This window comes from Agelaius phoeniceus, chromosome 21 (assembly GCF_051311805.1).
Source record: "Agelaius phoeniceus isolate bAgePho1 chromosome 21, bAgePho1.hap1, whole genome shotgun sequence".
In the NCBI taxonomy this organism is placed as follows: Eukaryota; Metazoa; Chordata; class Aves; order Passeriformes; family Icteridae; genus Agelaius; species Agelaius phoeniceus.
In genome coordinates, this window is record NC_135285.1 from 3,585,061 (window position 1) to 3,603,198 (window position 18,138).

The window sequence follows — 18,138 nt, forward strand, 5'->3', positions numbered from 1 at the left end:
ATGGTTGAATCCACACAAATTATTGTATTTCTCACATGGAACAGTGTGTGCAGCCCCCAATGGGAGAGAAAAACAAATATCAGCAAAGCCCCTTAGTTCAGAGTACTCCAATTTAAATTGGAATACTTTGATATTTTTTATCTGTCTGCACATTGATTATTGTATTGACTTGCTGAAATGGCTTGTACAAGTTCTAAGAGCTTGTAAAACATTGGAGTAACTGCTTATCTTCTTAGGAAATGCTGAAAATCTGCCTCTGTATATCTCAGGTTAATAAATTAAGGACAAAAGCAACTCCATAAAGCTTACCCACAGTTAAATCCAGACCAGGTGAGAGGCGGCAGAAGGGGCCCCAAGGGATTTTTGGGGAGGGATCCCCACCCAGTGCACACCCTCGTGGCACAGCCAGTGTTTCTGTCAGGAGCATCACCAGGGAGGCTGCACATCCCATCCATGGGAGTTTGTTCTGAATGCAGCAGCATCTGTGCTTGTAAAGTCTGAGGTGCTAAAGTTGAAATCTGGAGCTTGCATTACTACTGTCTTACATGTCATCTGTCTTGTGGATAAACAGAGCAGCCTCCCGGAGGTCAAAACAGCACCTTTCACCAGTGATAATTTAATGAGAATTATTTTCAGCGTAAACTAGACAAGAATTGGAAGCCTCCTGTGCTGTAGCTCGTGAATGGAGATGTTCAGGGAGAAAAGGAGTACTGGGAGAAAAAGCAAATGTTAACTAAATGGATTACACACACAGTTTTGAAACATACTTGGCAGAGGGAAGGGCGAGCAATGCAAGCCAGATTCTGCTGTTGAACACACCAATGTAAACCTAGAGTAACTCCTTTGGAAAGGAAACCAGGGAGGGGGGCTGCTCCAGACCTGCGAATGTGTAGAATTTGGGGCACAGACAGAGGGCATGCAATGGGGAAACTGACCCAGCTGAGAGGAGAATGTTGTGGAGAACAACCTCCAACCCCCGTCACCGCTGTCGGTGGTTTTATTTGGGTGTGTAATGGTTATGGTGATGCAGTGGGAAACATTTGTACAATGTGGGGTTGTTTTTGCTTTTTGAAGTATTTTCTGCATATACCTATATCGTAATCCCTGCAGGCTGTGGAACTGGGCCATGTACCAGTGTTACAGTGAGCCCTTTGTGTTTCCGGCAACAAACACTCCTGAACTCTGCTCTCCAGGCTTGTGGCCTCAACTCCTTCACCCCCGCCCGTACTGTCCCATCTCCAGCAATAATATTCCCTCCTCTGTTTATAAACAAACACCCTCAGAGGAAGTTCACGGGAAGAAAAGTTAGTTAGTGAAAATCAACCACGCACCCAGGCCCGGCTGTGGGTTGGAGCCAGCAGGGTTGCTGGATGTTTCCTACCCTGCATCTGCTTGTAGAAGTTTCTTTGATGAGATGTTTGCCTGTCTAACTCTGTGTCTTCCTCATCTTTTCCCATCGTTGTGGAAAATATAAAAGAAGTGGGGAAAAATTGTGGTCTAAATTTACTTTGAAATCAGCACGGACAGCATTTGGGAACCTCAAGCAGGAAGGTTGACTTCAGTAACCTTGTAGATTTTCTTCTTGGTAAATTCACTGATTCTGTCTGTTTTGTTGTTGTTGTTGTTGTTGTTGTTTTAACATCAAAATCTAGATTCTGGCTCCTGGCAAAACTGTTGCTCTTGAGTTGCGCAAAGGCTGTAAAAGGACTAAAATAGCCCAAAGGATAATTGTCCACTATAGTCTGAGCACAGGGCTGATGGTTCATCTGGTGTTGCACACCATTCTCACAGAACCACCCCTTCAGGAGGTAGGAGTGAGCAGGACCCAGGGGAGTGGGTAACACGGGACTGTGGTCATCCTGGGCAAGAGCAAAGCATGCTAATGGTGCCAGAAGCTGGAAAACACAGGATGTTTTTTGACTCATTCCAGAGGTCTCAAAAATCTCTGACAGCACAGGGGCAACTGAATAAATAGTCCATTTTCTTGTGGCTGCTCCTGGTTTGTGTCTTTAGCACTGCACCTTGGTCTCAGGTACAAGGTGAGCGGATTAGACGTTTGTTTCCTTCCAGGAGATAATTGGATCCTCTAAGAAATCTTTCCGGCCACTCAAAATGCACAGGAAGATCATCAGATCTAGAAAGGCTCTGTCAGTAAGGGAAGCAGCCTGGTCAGGGCCATGGTTCTACACTTGGGCAGAGGTAGGGTGTCAATGCAGGGCTCGTGTCACCATTCCAGACTCCCTCTCTTCCATAAGGAGTGTGTTTGGAAACTGGGGCTAAGGGAGCTTTTACAGATATAATAGATGTGGAAGTTGTGGTCCCACTTTTAGTTCTAAGAGCCTTGAAGTTTTAGAAGTGTACTACAGAAGGTATCCAGTGCTGGCAGAATCTCCAAACCTTAAAATGGGATGGTTTTAAAGAGTCTTATCTTTTTTTTTTTTTTTTTAAGAATAATTTCTCTTACTGAACAAATATTTTCTGTCAAGTCTTATCTGTAAGGCTACCCCAGTGTGGTCTCTTCACCTCCCTATTCCCAGTGGGGGAAGAAAATCAGAAGTGAACATTTTGCATTACAGCATGGACAGAGTTTATCCATTGTTGCACAATCCCTTTGCCTGCAAGCAGGTTAAATAAAGGAGCAGGGTGGAGCAGCGGTGGAAATGGACCTGGTTTATACTGGTGAGCTTCCTCCAAGAATTCTAGCATAACTATCAACAGTTTCTCCTCGCAGGAAAGTTGAGCAATTCATTCTTACCCTTTGAGGAGTCCTGAATTATTGAAGAGCAGAGGATCTTCTGCTGGGAAAGGCTGGAATTCCCCGCAGTCCTCTTGCTAGGGATGGTTTAATCAAACAGACTGTTTACATTCTGTGTCTCAGCAGAGGCAATGCTCAAACAGCAGTGGTCTTCAACTGGACGCTGTAGCATGGGGGGTTTATTTTATTTTGTTTTAAACATCGGCATACCACCAGTTTTACTGGGAAATGGCCATCTGCAAACACCTGCAGGCTCCATGGAGCAGGCCAGAGAGGGAAGCAACAGCAGCTGCGTCTCACAGAGGCAAAATGAGACAGCAAGGGGGCCGTGTTTCTTCTCCAGAGGTTTCTGCAGGGCTGGGATTTGGCAGCAAAGGTGGGGTGGGAGCACTTGCACTCCTGGAGGAAGAGACCTTGCAGCAGGAGGAGGCTGAATGTTGGTCCAAACTCTTCTCTGAGCCCCAAACACTGATGGCAGAGGCAGAGAAGCAAAAGTCTTTTTGCCAAAACCTTGTGTTTTGCCTCACGCTGTGAAGGCCAAACTGTTCTGTGAACAGTTTCTGTGCTCTCAGACTTAAGAGTGCTCAGCCTGAATGAAATGGAAGTTATGTATTCCATGAGAGAGAGAAGAAGGAAACGAGATTAGGACAGCTCTTCCTACCACCGCCCAACTCTCCACTCCCTCAGGAGGAGCATCTTTTGCACCTATATCAACAAACCAACAACCTATTGCACTTCTGTATGTCCAAAATTGGCCACAAAACTTGAGTAGGGATTTTAACTTTCTTTTTTTATTCCTCTTTGGTATAATCTAAGAGTGATGTATTTCCTCTCCCCACACGCAGGATTTTCTGTGCCTCACCGAGGAGGACGCACGCAAGTAGGCAATGTGGCCAACATTCTTCCAAACCCCAGCAATCCAACCAGCTGTTCAGCAGCGCTGTTATTTATTGAGAGCTGTCAATGTGTTCAACACATGGTGTCCTTTGCCCTGTCGAGCCAACAGCCTGGCTTTTATGGGTTTCTCTGACACTTGTCACACACTGGTGACAGGACAAGCTGGAACAGGCACACGGGTTTATGTGAACATTATTCTAGCAGGGCATTACAACAAGATGTTCTATAAGGGAAGGAGGGACAGAGACCAGTTGGCAGAAGAGAAAACAGAGGCTGTTGCAAAGGGTAGAGGTTCCTTTTTGGCTGGTGCTTTCGGAAAGAGAACAGAGATTTCCTTCAGCGATAAATTAGATGCTTGGGGAGAAAGAAAGGGTGTTTGTTTCAGCAGTGATGCAACTCCTCTGTGAGAGAAGCAGACTCCCTCTCCTGCTAATTCCAGCTGCTGGTTCTGTGGCAGAGTGGAAGTGCATAGGAATTGCTTTGGGGTTTTAGTTGCTGCTCTGCAATTGCTGCGAGGTGCCCTCAGCTCTGTCCTTTCCATCTCCAAAGGTGGGATGATGGCTCTCAGCAGCCTGCAGAAAGATGCTGCTGTAAGGAAGAGGAAATGTCATCAATGCTTCATGAATGAAGCAGTGAATGACAAATGCCACTCCTTTGCACCAGCAGGTTGGAATGCTCGGCCAAGATGCCCTATTGGCCAGGGTCGTGCTGGGTTCCTGTGCTGCTGTAAAGGGAAGATTGAGGTTGTGGAATGCCAAAGAGGCAGAAAGACAGGGGGCACATCTTGCCAATCTCCTACTTATCTATTTGTCCCATCTTTTCTTCCCTTGACTTGTGTAAGCTCGTATTCATGAGTATCACAGGTATTTATTTTCCCCTGCTGAAAAACAGAGCCATTGCCTGAACAGTGTGACTCTGGCCACATTCCGTCCTATTCAGCACAATGCAATCTTGGCTCTTTACTAGTTAATATTTTCTGTCAACAACCTGCAAGGAAACAAAATCAGTGCTGATAAAATTTGCAGATGTTGCAGAGTGCAGGGAGTGGTAAACAATGACCAAAACAGGACTCTCAGTTGGGTGTTTTCAAAAGCTGAGAACATGAAAACTATGCATTAGAGTAAAGCCAAATGTGAAGTCATTCATATAGAGAGAGGGGCAGCAGGTCACACACAAAGGATGGATGGGAGGAAAGGATCTTTCACCTGGAAGCTGAATGTGGAGCAGCAACTGCCTGTTGGAATAGATAAAGCATGTAAATGTGAGCTGCCAATGCGGGGCTGCAGCCAAAGGTTTGGAGTCATTGTTGGCTGGGTAAACAAGGAGATATTGAACAGGACTGGGGAGGTTGTGTTACCCCTGTAATGATACTGGAGTGGCTGTTGCCAAAGCACTTTGTCCCATTCTGGTGTCTACAGTTTAAGAAGAATGTTGTATGGAAGAGGATTTAGAGAAAAAAACAATTAGCAATGACAATAATTATATGATTTGTAACGAGTCTTGAAGTGTTGGACTCAAGAAGATTAGAAGGTGACTTGATCACCATGATCTTTAAATGAGTGTTTTGGGAATATTCAACTGATAATTGTGGGTTGGAAATGAATACTAGAGGACATAAGTAAATCCAGTGGATCCAGTGGAGACTAAGCAACTTCAGAACAGAGTATTTTAGCAGTGTTTTAGCCTTGAGAGCAGTCAGTAATTGAAAAACCTTTCTGAGCAGAGTGGTGGAATATCTGTCACCATAGCTTTCAATATAGAACTAATTGTTTTTCCAAACTGCAAGGTCTTTAAAGAGGAATTAATTCAGTGATCACCTATATTGTGTCTAAGAACTTCTAATGTCAGAGTATTCTGAGGGGTTTTTTGCTATTACTGGAAAAACGATTCAAGCTAACAATAAAGCACAAGCAGCACTAAGATACTAATTTCAAATCTTTTGATTTATCTCTTTTTCATTTCTGTGGACTTTTTTTGACACTGGTAGGCTCTTTCTGATCACCACAATGATTCCAGCTGATTGTAGTGTTTCCTCGCCATCATTGCAGTTAATTGTAAGGCTCTGTTCCATATGGTATTTTTAATCCTGTTTAGATATTGTCACCTTTTTCCAGGATGTTGTGCTGAGCAATGACTTGACTTCTCCCCTATAAACAGTCCAGTGCACTGTCTGAAAACCACCTGAAAAACAAGACTGAAATCTTTTCTCATTGAAGGTTGTCAGAACTTTATTGTTGACCTCAGTGATGCAAAGAGTTTACCTCCAGAACAGACTTGGGGGAGCAAAAATTAAAGTTTCCCTCTGGAAGGGGGACCATTGACAATGCCAGGAATGTGAAGCCAATGCAGCAGACCCTTAAAAACAGAGTGGATGAGAAAGCAGAGAATAACTTGGGGGTGACTTTAACTTGTCATGCCCTTGCTGGGTGGTCTGCCTCATTCTCAGGGCAGAACACCAGTCCAGGGGATGCAGGATACTGGAATGACCTATTCCTGTGGCTTTAGCTGAGTTGCAAACATTGACCAAAACCCTGTTGAAGCTAATTAGAGTTCTGAGACAGGATTTCATTTCATTTGAGCCATCCCCAGCTGGAGACTGTTCCTCAAAACTCAAATTTAAGCTAAGTGCTCCAAATGCCCCAGTCTGCTCCCTCCAAGCCATGTGCACATGTATACATAGGCCCCTGCACAGAGAAAATCGTGCCTGTACATGGTATTTTGTTAGTCTTCATTGCTCTGCTTCCAAATTTAACCAGAAGTAGAAGGGCTGAAATAACATAAGAAAGGTTGGACATATGATATTTCCTGCTGCTCAGCTAAATACAAGAATTGCCAAAAATCTTCCAAGGTAGCTTGTTTCTTTTACATTTTTCTCCCAGTTCTGCAGACTTGAGAAGGTCAATTACTTTCGAGAAGGATTTAGCTTTGGCAACACTTATGGAAAGCGAAGCAGAATTGTGACCTTTTGGAGGTTTGCCCATCGCTGTCCCATCTTGTCCTTTAAGAACTAAAGTTTGAATTTTCACAGCTACAGTCTTCGGTTTAATAGGTGTGAATTTGTTTCTGTGCACTTCTAAGACATCATGAGTATCTGTGTGAGAATTTGCTTTTAGATGTCTATTTATTTGTGCTCACAGATCAAGTGATCATTGGTATTTGTAGAGCAGAAATACAGGCTCAGGTATTTCCAGGAGGAAAATCATACCAAAACAAATGAAATTGGATTCAAACCGAGCAGAATAATAAAGCTCTAAAATTCTATACTTGGGTTCGTATGTGGTGACTCCAGCCTATCTGGAATGCATACTATAATAGTTATATCATGTTAGAGAGGCAAGGTTTTTTTTCAGTAGGACGTTTCCTAGAAAGCAGAAATATCTCTGTGGTTTGTGTATGGGTTTGGAACTTGTGTGCAAGTATGGAGCAGGGAATTTGAGGCATGAAATAGTCAGGATTAGTGAAGGCCCAGATCCCTTTCATAAGCAACAGCAGAAAACAGGCAGGATCAGCTCCCTTCTCCCCACTGCTGTTGCAGCCTCCTCCTCTGTGGATTGTTTTGGAGTCAGTTCTTTGAAGGTTGATAAATGCCTCAGTTGTTTCTATTAGTACAGGAAAGATGCAGTCATATGGGAAAGACAGATGCAATAAGATATTTGAGTCTGGATAAGATCTAAGATATTTTTTACAATAAGATATTTGATTTTCACAAGGCAAAGTCCTTGCAGGGTATAAATCAGCGTAAATGCACTGGAACTACTCAGTTTTGCACTCACAAAGTGTCTGCCCAAGAATGTTCTCAAAATCCAATTAAATAACTAGAACTGTTTCATGTGGAAATGCCCCTCAATTACAAAGACAAGTCTAAGCTATCATGATGTGATTTTTACAGTCTCCTCGCAGGGTGCCCTAGTTTTGCATTCATGGAATTTTTTGTTTTTGTTTTGTTTCTGTAATAATGTGGATGTTGGCCATCTGTCTGATCCTGGAAAGGTTGTAAGGTTGTCCCTGCTCCCCAGGTTCTCTTCCCACTCCCTCATTGATCATAATGTTTGATTTAGGTGCCACTAGATTTCCTCCTTTGTTCTCCAGTCCTAACCTCCCCCCTGCAAACACACACGCATTGTGCAATGGTGTAAAAGCTCTCCTGGCTGCAGCTGGGAGCAGTAACTGCTCAGCTGGTTCCAGCGCTGCCCTAAAGCTGCCGTAAAGGTCAGAGACAAGGGAATTCTAAAAGGCAAAACAAGCCATGTTGTTGTCCCCCCCCTTTAATCCTGACTGTGTGTTTTGATCAGCACCACAAGGCACCTCGTGTGCAGGGCTCCAGTTCTCCCAGCCCTGTGTTTGTGGCCGTCCAGGGCAGCGTCGGGCGCGTTTCCAGCCCCGCTCCGGGCTCGGGCGCTGCCACAGCTGATTGACTTGCACTGCTTGTCAGACACAAAGCACATTTTGAAAGGAAATGCCATATTGAACTCCCCGTGAGCTGATGGGTATTGTGCACGGTCATCTGATGGCACAGATGTGCCCCTAATAATCCTTCCAGGAGGATATTTCCTCCTGGGATGCTCTGGCCATCTGATCTGCTCTGAGGTATGCTGACCTATCTTGACCCAGTTTATGATCAATTCTCTCTGCTGTTTTCTAAAAGGAGCCCAGGAATATCTCTTTATCATTTAGATTGCCTGGAAGTTATGGTATTACGTGTCTGTTCTTTCCACAGAAGATACTCTGTGGTTGCTCTCAAGCATTAACTCTTACAAAGGGGAGGAAAGCCGCTCAGTGTGAGCAAGAGTAAATTTCTCTGTAGAACTTTGATAGGTAATCACTGTTTGGCAAACAGCACAGGGAGGAAGAGGAGATGTGCAAGCAGAGGTGACTCGTGTTCCACCAAACAGTCCTGGGCACCTGAATCTGTGTGAGTCCAGTGACCCTTCTGCTGCTGTGCCTTTATCTTCGTGTCCTTCTTCTCAGGTTTGTGTGTGCTGTGCATGTGTCTGTGAAAGATGAATGGTTTCCATGCATTCCTCCTGATGTGTATCCATGTGTTTTGCAACACCTGCTTTTCAAGTGGGAATGGTGTTAATGCTGGATTTCTCTGGAGGTGAATCAGCTGCCTCAGGTACAATGGGAGGGTTAATTTGTAATCTGGTTCTGCTGGGCAGTGAGCAGAGATAAGCTTGGGAGTTCAGAGGTGTGTGATGATCCCTTTCAGCCAAACTAACAAACTTACTGAGTGCTTTCCATTCTGATACTTGAAGGTTATCTGGGTTTTCATAAACACTAAACTCAACTTTTTAATAAAGCAATCTTGGAGTGTCTAAATTGGCAGCCAAAATCCCAAATTCTTGTCTGAATCAAGCTGGATGCAAAGCCTCCCATATTTGTGACATACAGCAGTGATTTCCTGATGGAACATGAGAGTTTGACTTTAAGCAGGATCCAAGAGAAGCCTGTCTCTACTATCTTCACTGTCCCTATGCCTGTGTGTGTTAAAATCATCTCTAACAACATGGACACATACTGATTTTCCAAGCTTCATCCAAAAATACCCAGTTGTTTCTCAGAACAAGGCAGGAGAAATAAATCGTTTTGCAGGTATTACAATATCCTTACCCTTGTCTGGAATGTTCCTGTCATCCCAGACTTCCTAGTGGGGACTGAAGCTTGACCCTTGTGAAGGATGTGCATTTTTCTGTCCATCTAAAAGGCTGCCTAAAGCTGGTTATTAGATCATAAACAGTTTATTCACCAAGCACCAGTCTCCACTGGTCCTGCAGCTTTATTGTGAAATGCTTAAGGAGATCTAGATAAGGAGCAAACCTTCCCACTAACCCTTGTTTACGCTGTAGATGAAGGAGCCCTTGGAAAAGCCATTCCCAGCCCTGGGCTGGCCCTGCTATAACACTGCAAGGACTCAGCTCCCTCTCTGCCCTGCGCTGTGTGTTCACTTACACCTCAAAACCCTCACAATCTGTAATTTCTCACTAAGCCCAGCCTACCAGATGTATTTGCAGTAAGCTCTTCTATACTGTTAGCGGGTGTATTCCCACAATAGGCTCACTGGAGTGTCACTAATATGATTGTCCATGCCAGTGGCTGCTCTCTTGCAGCCCACATGATTTTGTTATCAACAGGGAAGGATTTATGTAATGTTCATAACTAACCAGCCACTATAAATTCATGTCTTGCTGCTGTAGTTGCTCTCACCTCCCTGTTTTCAGACTTCAAGGTATCTCATTGAGCAAATGAGTGACTGGGAATTTGAGAAACAGTACACAATGTATGCTTAATTTGATGCTAAATTACACTGATATAAAGATTTTGATTTTAAAGAGCCTGGGGCTAAATTCTCAATGTTAATTAGGCATGGCTGTATTAGACTCTGTATTTCTACACGGTGAAGTTCTTGTCTTTCACAGCAGAACAAAAAGAACTCCGTCCTTCTCTGTCAGGTCTGAATCCTCTGGCATAGCTTGTAAAGGATAAAGCCTGGTGTGAATTCAGCTAGATTGATAGCAGCAGCAAACATCCCCTTTTTGCTCTTTAAGTAGTATGTTGCCACCTGAGCGAGCCTTAGGTGGTTTTCTTGAACAACTCCTTGTCTCAGGGGGTGACCTCAGGAGGCCTCTTAGCTGTGTTGGAAATGGTACAGACAGAGATGTTGCCTTAAGTACTCTGGACTTTGAATTATTTAACTGTTGCGGAAGGAAGTGGGGCTGGGGGAAGCACAGCAAAGGAAAGGAGAGATTATTTCTCCCCTTTGTAAAACTATATTGGGTTCAACGTCACACCATGAAATATCCAGTGCAGAACTCAAGAACTGCTCCAGTGGATCTTCACTGACTTATCCAATTGCATGGAACATGGGGATACTTAACCCAAATCTGTCGGTTTTAATTATTTTCCTCTGGACAGATAAAAGCTTTCTATAGGTTCCTGTAGAATATTTGCTCTTTCAAGCGTTCTTCTGCGCTTTGATACTGAACGATTAAAGCATGCTAAAGAAAAAAACAGCCCCAACCTTTAGCTCCCTGTTCTTGGGCCCCCTGACTGCAGCTTTGATTGTTGACCTAAATTCCCCTTTCATAACTGAGTCCTGTCACCTCTGGTTGGAGTCTCCCAGCAAAACAGGCAGGGCCAACTTTCAGAAGTGCAGGGCACTGTTTTCTGTTCTGCCTTGCGTGGCTCTGACGGCTCCGCAGCACCTGATGTGTTCGAAGTCAAACTCAGCTCCCTCTTCCCCTTCCCCCACCTCACCCTCCTGGAAATGAAACCATAACAAGGTTTTTGTTTTTTTTTTTTTACTTTTACTTTTGCCTTTCCCCTTCTCCCTCTCCCCCCACTTCCCATTGCTCAGCAAAGAGAGGAAACTTTTCCTGCATGAAGAATGAAATTCTTCGTTCGTTCTATGGCTGGGTTGGTTGCTGCAAAGATTGCTCTTCTCCAGACATAAGAAATGGCACTGAAGTGAGAGAAGGAGGCCCTGGAGGATGTTATTTATAGCATTGTAGTGGGTTACAGCAGCTTGGATGGGCTACTCCAGCCTTTCTTCTGTCAAACTCTGCCCACAGAGGGCTGCTCTGGCTCCAGCAGCCTCCAGCTGTGAGTTCCTGTTCCTCTGCTCCCATCCCAGTTACAGCAATGCCTCCTGTCCTCACCCAGGGCTGTCTCCCACAAGTTCAGCAGCTGATGTTCTGTGCTGTGTTCATGCTGCCAAACCCTGCCCAGTGCACAGAGCCCATGTAAGGATGTGGCTCATTTTAAATCCCCAGAAAAGTCCTGAAAGCAAAGTGGGTCATAAATGCTGGCGTTGGTTAGGGGGTCCTGGAAGAGGTCAGATGGGCAGTGATGGTGGAGCTATTGTGGGTCAGTAGCCAAAGAACTGAGATTTTGCTTGTAAAAGGAAAGAGGGAGACTGTCTTTCTCATTTTCCATGTTTGGCTTTTGGCTTTGAGCTGCTGGAGTTGAATTATCCGGCTTTCCCCACTCTTTTGATGCCTAGGAATTTACTTTTCCTATAAGGGACAAACATCATAGGACTGGAAGAAGCCTTGTGGGCCATTGAAGTCTGTCTCTGGCCAAGCATAAAGGAATGTGGCATCTTCCTCTGTTTGTGCACTTCTCCAAAGTCCTCCAAGAAGTGACTCACTCCTTTGTGGGGAAGGGAGGCTTCCAGAGCTCTTGCTGGAAAGCTGAACTAGCACCTCTTCTTTTTTTTTTTTTTTTTTTTCTTTTTAATTAAATACAAAATTCCATTTCAATCCCTTGGGCTTCAGGAACAAGAGCTTTAGAAGGAAAAAATCATTCAGACTAAGGAGTAAGAAGGGCTGTCAGTGTTCTCCTCAGCAGGAGCTCCATCCCTTTCTAGCAACTCAAGGCAAGCAGAAGTGAAGAAAACTGTTTGCTGCTGTATGAAACTTGTACATATTTTTTTAATCTAATTTCTGTGGGGAAAACAAACATCAGTTTTATTTCACACCATTTCTTGGCTCAGAAACTTTGGGCACATTCGCCAAATTGTGGTTTTTCAGTCATTGGCTGTGTCTCATTTACCATGAGGCCTCTTTGGTTGGTAAAGAGATATTAAGTAGCTAAAAATGTCCTTTACTGCATTATTGTAAAGAATTCTCAGTGTAAATGAGAATTTAAACTCTGTAGATTTTTCATGTAAATGTTGGTTGTGGTCACAGCTGACTTGAAATTTGGAGTGTCAACCATTATGTGGGGTGATTTTGCTCAAAACCAGCCTTGTTTGGGGTAAAAGAGGCCTCTTCTTGTTTAAAATGTTCTTAATTATGTCTGAGAAATAACTCACGGCTATGGAACCTTTTACTAAATTGAAATAAATTGTGAAAACGTCAAATTATTCAGTTTTCAGAAGTTCTGGCAATTATTTCACATGTCCCTCTTCCAATGGCTTTGCCCTTATTAGTTGTCATAGAAGAAGTAATAAATTCTTTTATTATGACATCCAGTGTCCCAGCTGAAATTAGTTTCATTGTGCTGGGGACAAAACGGAAAAGTGACACTCCCTTAGCCGGAGGATCCTCAGTCCAAAGCCAAAAGTAAAGAGAAGGATTGGGAAAATAGGTGAAGCATTCAAGCAAAAGAGGGTCATAAGGAACTGGTACAACTTGCAAGGGAGTTGGGTTTCTTATCCCAGCACAAGGGACTGTGGGTTTCTTGTCCCTTTTTGTAAATTTTTTTTATTTCTCTTAAGAATAAAACAAACTCTTGCTGCTGAAAGGCTTGTGCTCAATCCATCTTTTCATCAAGAGTTGGAGTCTGCAACAGTAAAAGTTTGAGAAAATAATACTGTATGTGGCATAAGGATTCAGTAATGACCTTTGCCCTAAAGTAGGAAATACAAGGAACTGGAATAGTAGAGTGTTTTAGTTCATCAGCTTTCATACTGGTGTGTTCAGTGGTGTCCCTATTGTCACTGGATTTTTTCTTTTCCTGTCCTTCTTTGGCTCCCTGTAAATCTTGAATTGATGGCAGCTGTTTGAGCCCAACTCAAGACATGTTGCATCACATCAGGGTTTAAAGGCTCAAAGGCAAGGGAGGATTGCTACTATTCTGTAGTATTCCTCCAGCAGCTCCTCATGCTTAGCTGAGGTCAATCACCAGCATCAGGCAGCACTTCAGAGAGAGGAAGATATTCTTTGAATGCTGCCTGGGAAACTGGATTTCCATCCCACAATAATTTCAGTTCTTTGGGGAATATTTCTAGCCCCGGTCAGTGTAAAGAGCAAAAACTCTTGACCCTTAAAAACTGTATGGTGGACTTTCCTGGAACTGGAGACCTGTTCCAGGACTTCCAGCTGTCCATCCAACCGTGGGGATCTTGGATGCCTGAAGAAACAGGTGGAGCAGCTTATGTGTGTGCAGCTGCTCTGTGATCCACAGACCTGGAGGATTTGGTCACTGGAGGTGGCAAATGAGGCTGGAGATGGTGGGGATTGTGGCAGGGATGAGTTGTTCTTCTGTGCCTCAGTCAAAACAGCCCAGGGAGTCCCTGGGGTTCCCCTGGCCATGTTGAAGACATGCAGATTCTCAGAGGGATTTGCTGGGACAAGACCATTTCTGCATCACTTTTTCTTCTCTCACCATGCTGGCATTTCCTGGCAGGCAAAAACTCTCTCACAAAATGCCTGATCAGCTCTAATGGTCTTATTACAATAAGCTGAGATTTTTATGACTTATTTGGGAGAGGGACTTGTCTTGCCAGCTGTCTTCTTATTCATTGCAGTATTATCCACCCACTATCACTGGACAATACCTTCATTTGAGATGCATAAAAATACAGACTTTTATGGGCTCTCATCCATCAGAAAATGAATGCTATGTAAAAGCATTTATTTCCTAAAGAAAAACTTAAAAACGCTTCAAAAACAGATTCCAGAAGGTTATTGGTCACTTTGGCTCTCGTATCAAGAGTTCCTCGGGTAAATACCTATCCCAGCAAATGTAATTTTCTTTTAGCACATTTGTTTTTTCCTTGCCTGGTTCTCCTCCTCTCCTTTCTCATGATCAGAGGTAGCAGTATAAACCAGAAGCTGGTCTTGAAAAGGTTTTGAACTGAGTGCACCCTACAGATGAATAAACACATTACCTTCCGAACTCTGGGATCTCTCTTCCAAAGGAAACAGGAAAAGGGGGAGCTCAGAATCCCTAGCAAAATACCAGCATGCAGAAAAAAGGCCCGTTTAAATGTTTTTAACTTTCCCATCAGAAGAGTTTTTTTTACAGGGGGAGGAGGTGGAGAGGGGCATGGTGTGAGGAGAAGGGGGGAAGGTGGGTGCTGGGAGAGGGGAGGAAAAATACAGTGAATGCTCCTGTAACCTTTGCTCTGTTGATACTAGACAAGACTGCACTGTTAATGAGTGATTGTTAACAGATGGCTCTTGAGCAACTTAGTCAGAAGCAGAAGATGTTATTTGGTTGTAGTGAGGGGAGGGTGAGGGTGCAGGGGTGAGGTAAGGGGATATTTAGTCTTTTCACGAGGACTGAACTGTCAGAGATTTATGATTTTCCTTTAGGCTTTTGGAAGTGGAGGCTCTGGGGAAGGATTGTTTTCTATGTGCTGATAGTAGAAAGGCCATTTGGTGCTGAAAGCTCCAATGATTTTGTTTTTGGTGAGGGGTGTCCCTGCAGCCCTTGGCCTTTGAGGACTGAAGGATGGAAATGTCTGTCTTTAACTGGCTGAGCCTTGTGTCCCAAACTGGGGAGGAGTGGGCTCTGAGGGCTGGGTGAGAGGCCTCTAAGAATGGATCTAGCCCTTGGGAGAGAAATCTTTCCATGGTGCATTAAGTTGTTAGGAGGTGTGCCTGTGAGGGGGCAGGAACCTTTCTGAATGCCCATCTTTCTGGGGATGTCCATCTGTGTGGATTTCTTGTCCTTCCTCAGTGTGGTGTATACCACTGTATGCCTACTGGCTTTTGTTGGGTATGACTTTGAAGGCAGCCTGAACACATCCCATTCACACTCTGTAGGATTTGCATGGTTGAACTTAACAAGGTGACTGCAGCTGCTCAGTGCTTCCCAAAGTGTGCAGAATTTAGATTTTGTATTTATTTTCCTTCTGAACCTTATTAGACATATGGTTCAGGGGTATGAAGGATGAGTGACATCAGCAGGGATTGGTTCTCAAGACTGTTTTTGTTTTCAACCACTGATGAATGGCTTGAGGGAAGGGAAGAACCAAATGCACAGTCCAACATTTTGTTGATAGGAATTTGCAGAAAAGTTTTGGACTTTGGTCAGGAAAAGGGAATCCCATTTGTACACGCCACTGGCAAATCTTTACCTTTAATAGGAAGGCTTGACGTGACCTCCCACAAAGGTGCACTAGATGATTTAAAGTCTTCCTTGTGCACTAACTATCTAACAGATGTAGGTGAGTGTGTGTATATACATTTAGAGAGATATATTTACACAATTTAAAGACTAACGCCTTCATTCTGTCATCCTTATTTATTCCTATTTCTCTTTTGGGGGCACATAGGACTGTATGACAAATGTTCTTACACCTCCCGTGACCGAGGCTGGGTCCTGGGGATTAACACCGTCAGTGACCAGGGGAACAGAGACCCCCGCTATTTCTTCTCTCTGAAGACGGACCGTGCTCGCAAAGTCACCACCATTGCAGCACACCGCAGCTACCTCCCCAACCAGTGGGTGCACCTGGCTGCCACCTACGACGGGCGCCTGATGAGACTCTACGTCAACGGTGCCCAGGTGGCCACGAGCGGAGAGCAAGTGGGCAGCATCTTCAGTCTGCTGACCTTGAAGTGCAAGGTGCTCATGCTGGGAGGAAACGCCCTGAACCAGAACTATCGGGGTTATGTGGAGCACTTCAGCCTCTGGAGGACAGCCCGGTCTCAAAAGGAGATCTTGTTGGACATGGAGCAGGCAGTTCACAGGCAAGACACGCCCCTACCTCAGCTCGTTCTTCAAGACAGTTTACTGAATGTGAAAAGCACCTGGTCTCCCATGAAGGACGGCAGCAGCCCTCAGACCAAGTTCAGCTACCACCACGGCTATTTGCTGGACACCAGCCTGGAGCCTCCTCTCTGCGGGCAGACGGTGTGTGACAACACGGACGTCATCGCCAGCTACAACAAACTGCCCAGGTTCCGCCGCAACAAAACCGTGCGCTACCGCGTGGTGAATCTGTATGACGACCAACACCAGAACCCCACCGTCAGCCAGCAGCAGATCGAGTTCCAGCACCAGCACCTGAACGAGGCTTTCAGCCGCTACAACATCACCTGGGAGCTGGAGGTGCTGGAGGTGAAGAATTCTTCCCTTCGCCACCGGCTCATCCTGGCCAACTGCGACATCAGCAAGATTGGGGACGAGAACTGTGACCCCGAGTGCAACCACACCCTGACGGGCTACGACGGCGGCGACTGCCGGCACGTCCGCCACGCGCTCTTCAACAAGAAGAAGCAGAACGGGGTGTGTGACATGGATTGTAATTATGAGAGGTACAACTTCGATGGGGGGGAGTGCTGCAACCCAGAGATAACAGAAGTCACCAAGACCTGCTTTGACCCATATTCTCCTTACAGGTAGGCAATTTCTTTTTATGATCGTATTGATGAATATCTGTCTAGGTATCGATCATCCTGCTGGCTGTTGAAGCCTTTCATTGTTGCTATTATGGGCTTTGGAGTTTAATGAATTTATTTTTTTTTTCTCAGTATTTGGCTCACATTGCCGTTTTCCAAATGCAATCTCAGTAATGGTCTCAGCAGTGTCTTACCCCTGAATTGGTATTCTCCAGCCAGGCTAAGGAAAATCTGTGCTAAAGACTGAAGCAGCCAATTTTGAGAGACCCATTAGTTGTTGGCTATGAGCAGCACAGTTTATTTTAACTCCAGACTCTGAGGAGTGGGGATTAGATGTCACAGAAAGCTCATGAGTATTTGGAGAAGGAAAAGGCCCTCAGTCATGAAACAGAACATGAATACTCTTAGGTGGAGTCTGTAATTCTGTAGCACTTCTTTGAAGGTAGGTAGGTAACTCCATACTCTTACTGCTGTGTACAGCTCTCTGTGGGCACTGCTGTGGAGGGGCAGCTGAGTCTGGGGGTTGTGAGGAGGGAGGTGGGTACCAGGTTCCTGTTGCACACACTGTGGGGGTAATGAAACTCTTCTCTGCCCCTTTCTAAATATATATGAGAACAGGGGTAATGCCACTTCATTGCAGGGCAGCTTTCTGTGGGTGGATGTGAGCTCATAAAATCCTCAGCTCCTCAGCTCAGGCTTCCTTGGGCTGCAGTTTGAGGAGTGGCATGGTCAAATAACTTGCATCAGGTGGATACCACGTACCTACAATTACTCCAAAATCAGACAAGTTAGTATGTTTAAGTAATAAGATGTTTCTTCTGAACAAGTTAGAAGTATATAAGTGCAGAAAAGATGAAAATTAAGGCTGAAATTTTGTTATCTGCATTCCATGTTACAGCTTTCTTGGGCAATTAATGGAGCCATAGAGGGGAAACTTCTAAATAGTCAGAATACTCAATACTAAAGTTCAGTTAAAGAAGCAAAGTACAAGCTCTTCAGGAGTCCCTTCCATTGCAGCAATTCAGGCTATATTTATAGCTTCCTTAATAGAGAGAAATTTTTAAACAACATTATCAGCTCTAGTGGAGCTTTAAATACACATAATTAGGTTGGAAAGAAAAGGCAATTTTTTTTTATTTTTTTTTTTACTCCAGCAAGGTTGTTGTTTAAAAAATCCTTCTAGCTCAGTTTGACTTCAGTCACTTACCAGTGAACAAAGCTCAAATGAGGAAATTCTTTAAATATTAATGCTTGAAAACATTGAAAGGAAAAATACCAATTTTTAATACTGTTCAAATGGAGAGGAACTCAACTAAGCAAATATCATCAAAGGCATAATGAAAATTGGATTGCTTTAACACTGTAGTTCAGAGAATTCAAGGTGTTAGCTGTAGCAACTAATACAATTCTTTG

At 44.3% G+C, this 18,138-nt stretch overlaps 1 protein-coding gene across 1 annotated transcript in view; it reads left to right on the forward strand.

Moving 5' to 3' along the window:
• PAPPA (pappalysin 1) overlaps positions 1–18,138 on the forward strand; it is a 178,720-nt gene that overhangs the window by 11,016 nt on the left and 149,566 nt on the right. The window contains exon 2 of the mRNA XM_054646502.2: positions 15,657–16,725. Within this exon, the coding sequence (XP_054502477.2) occupies positions 15,657–16,725 (1,069 nt within the window). The remainder of the gene's footprint in view (positions 1–15,656; positions 16,726–18,138) is intronic.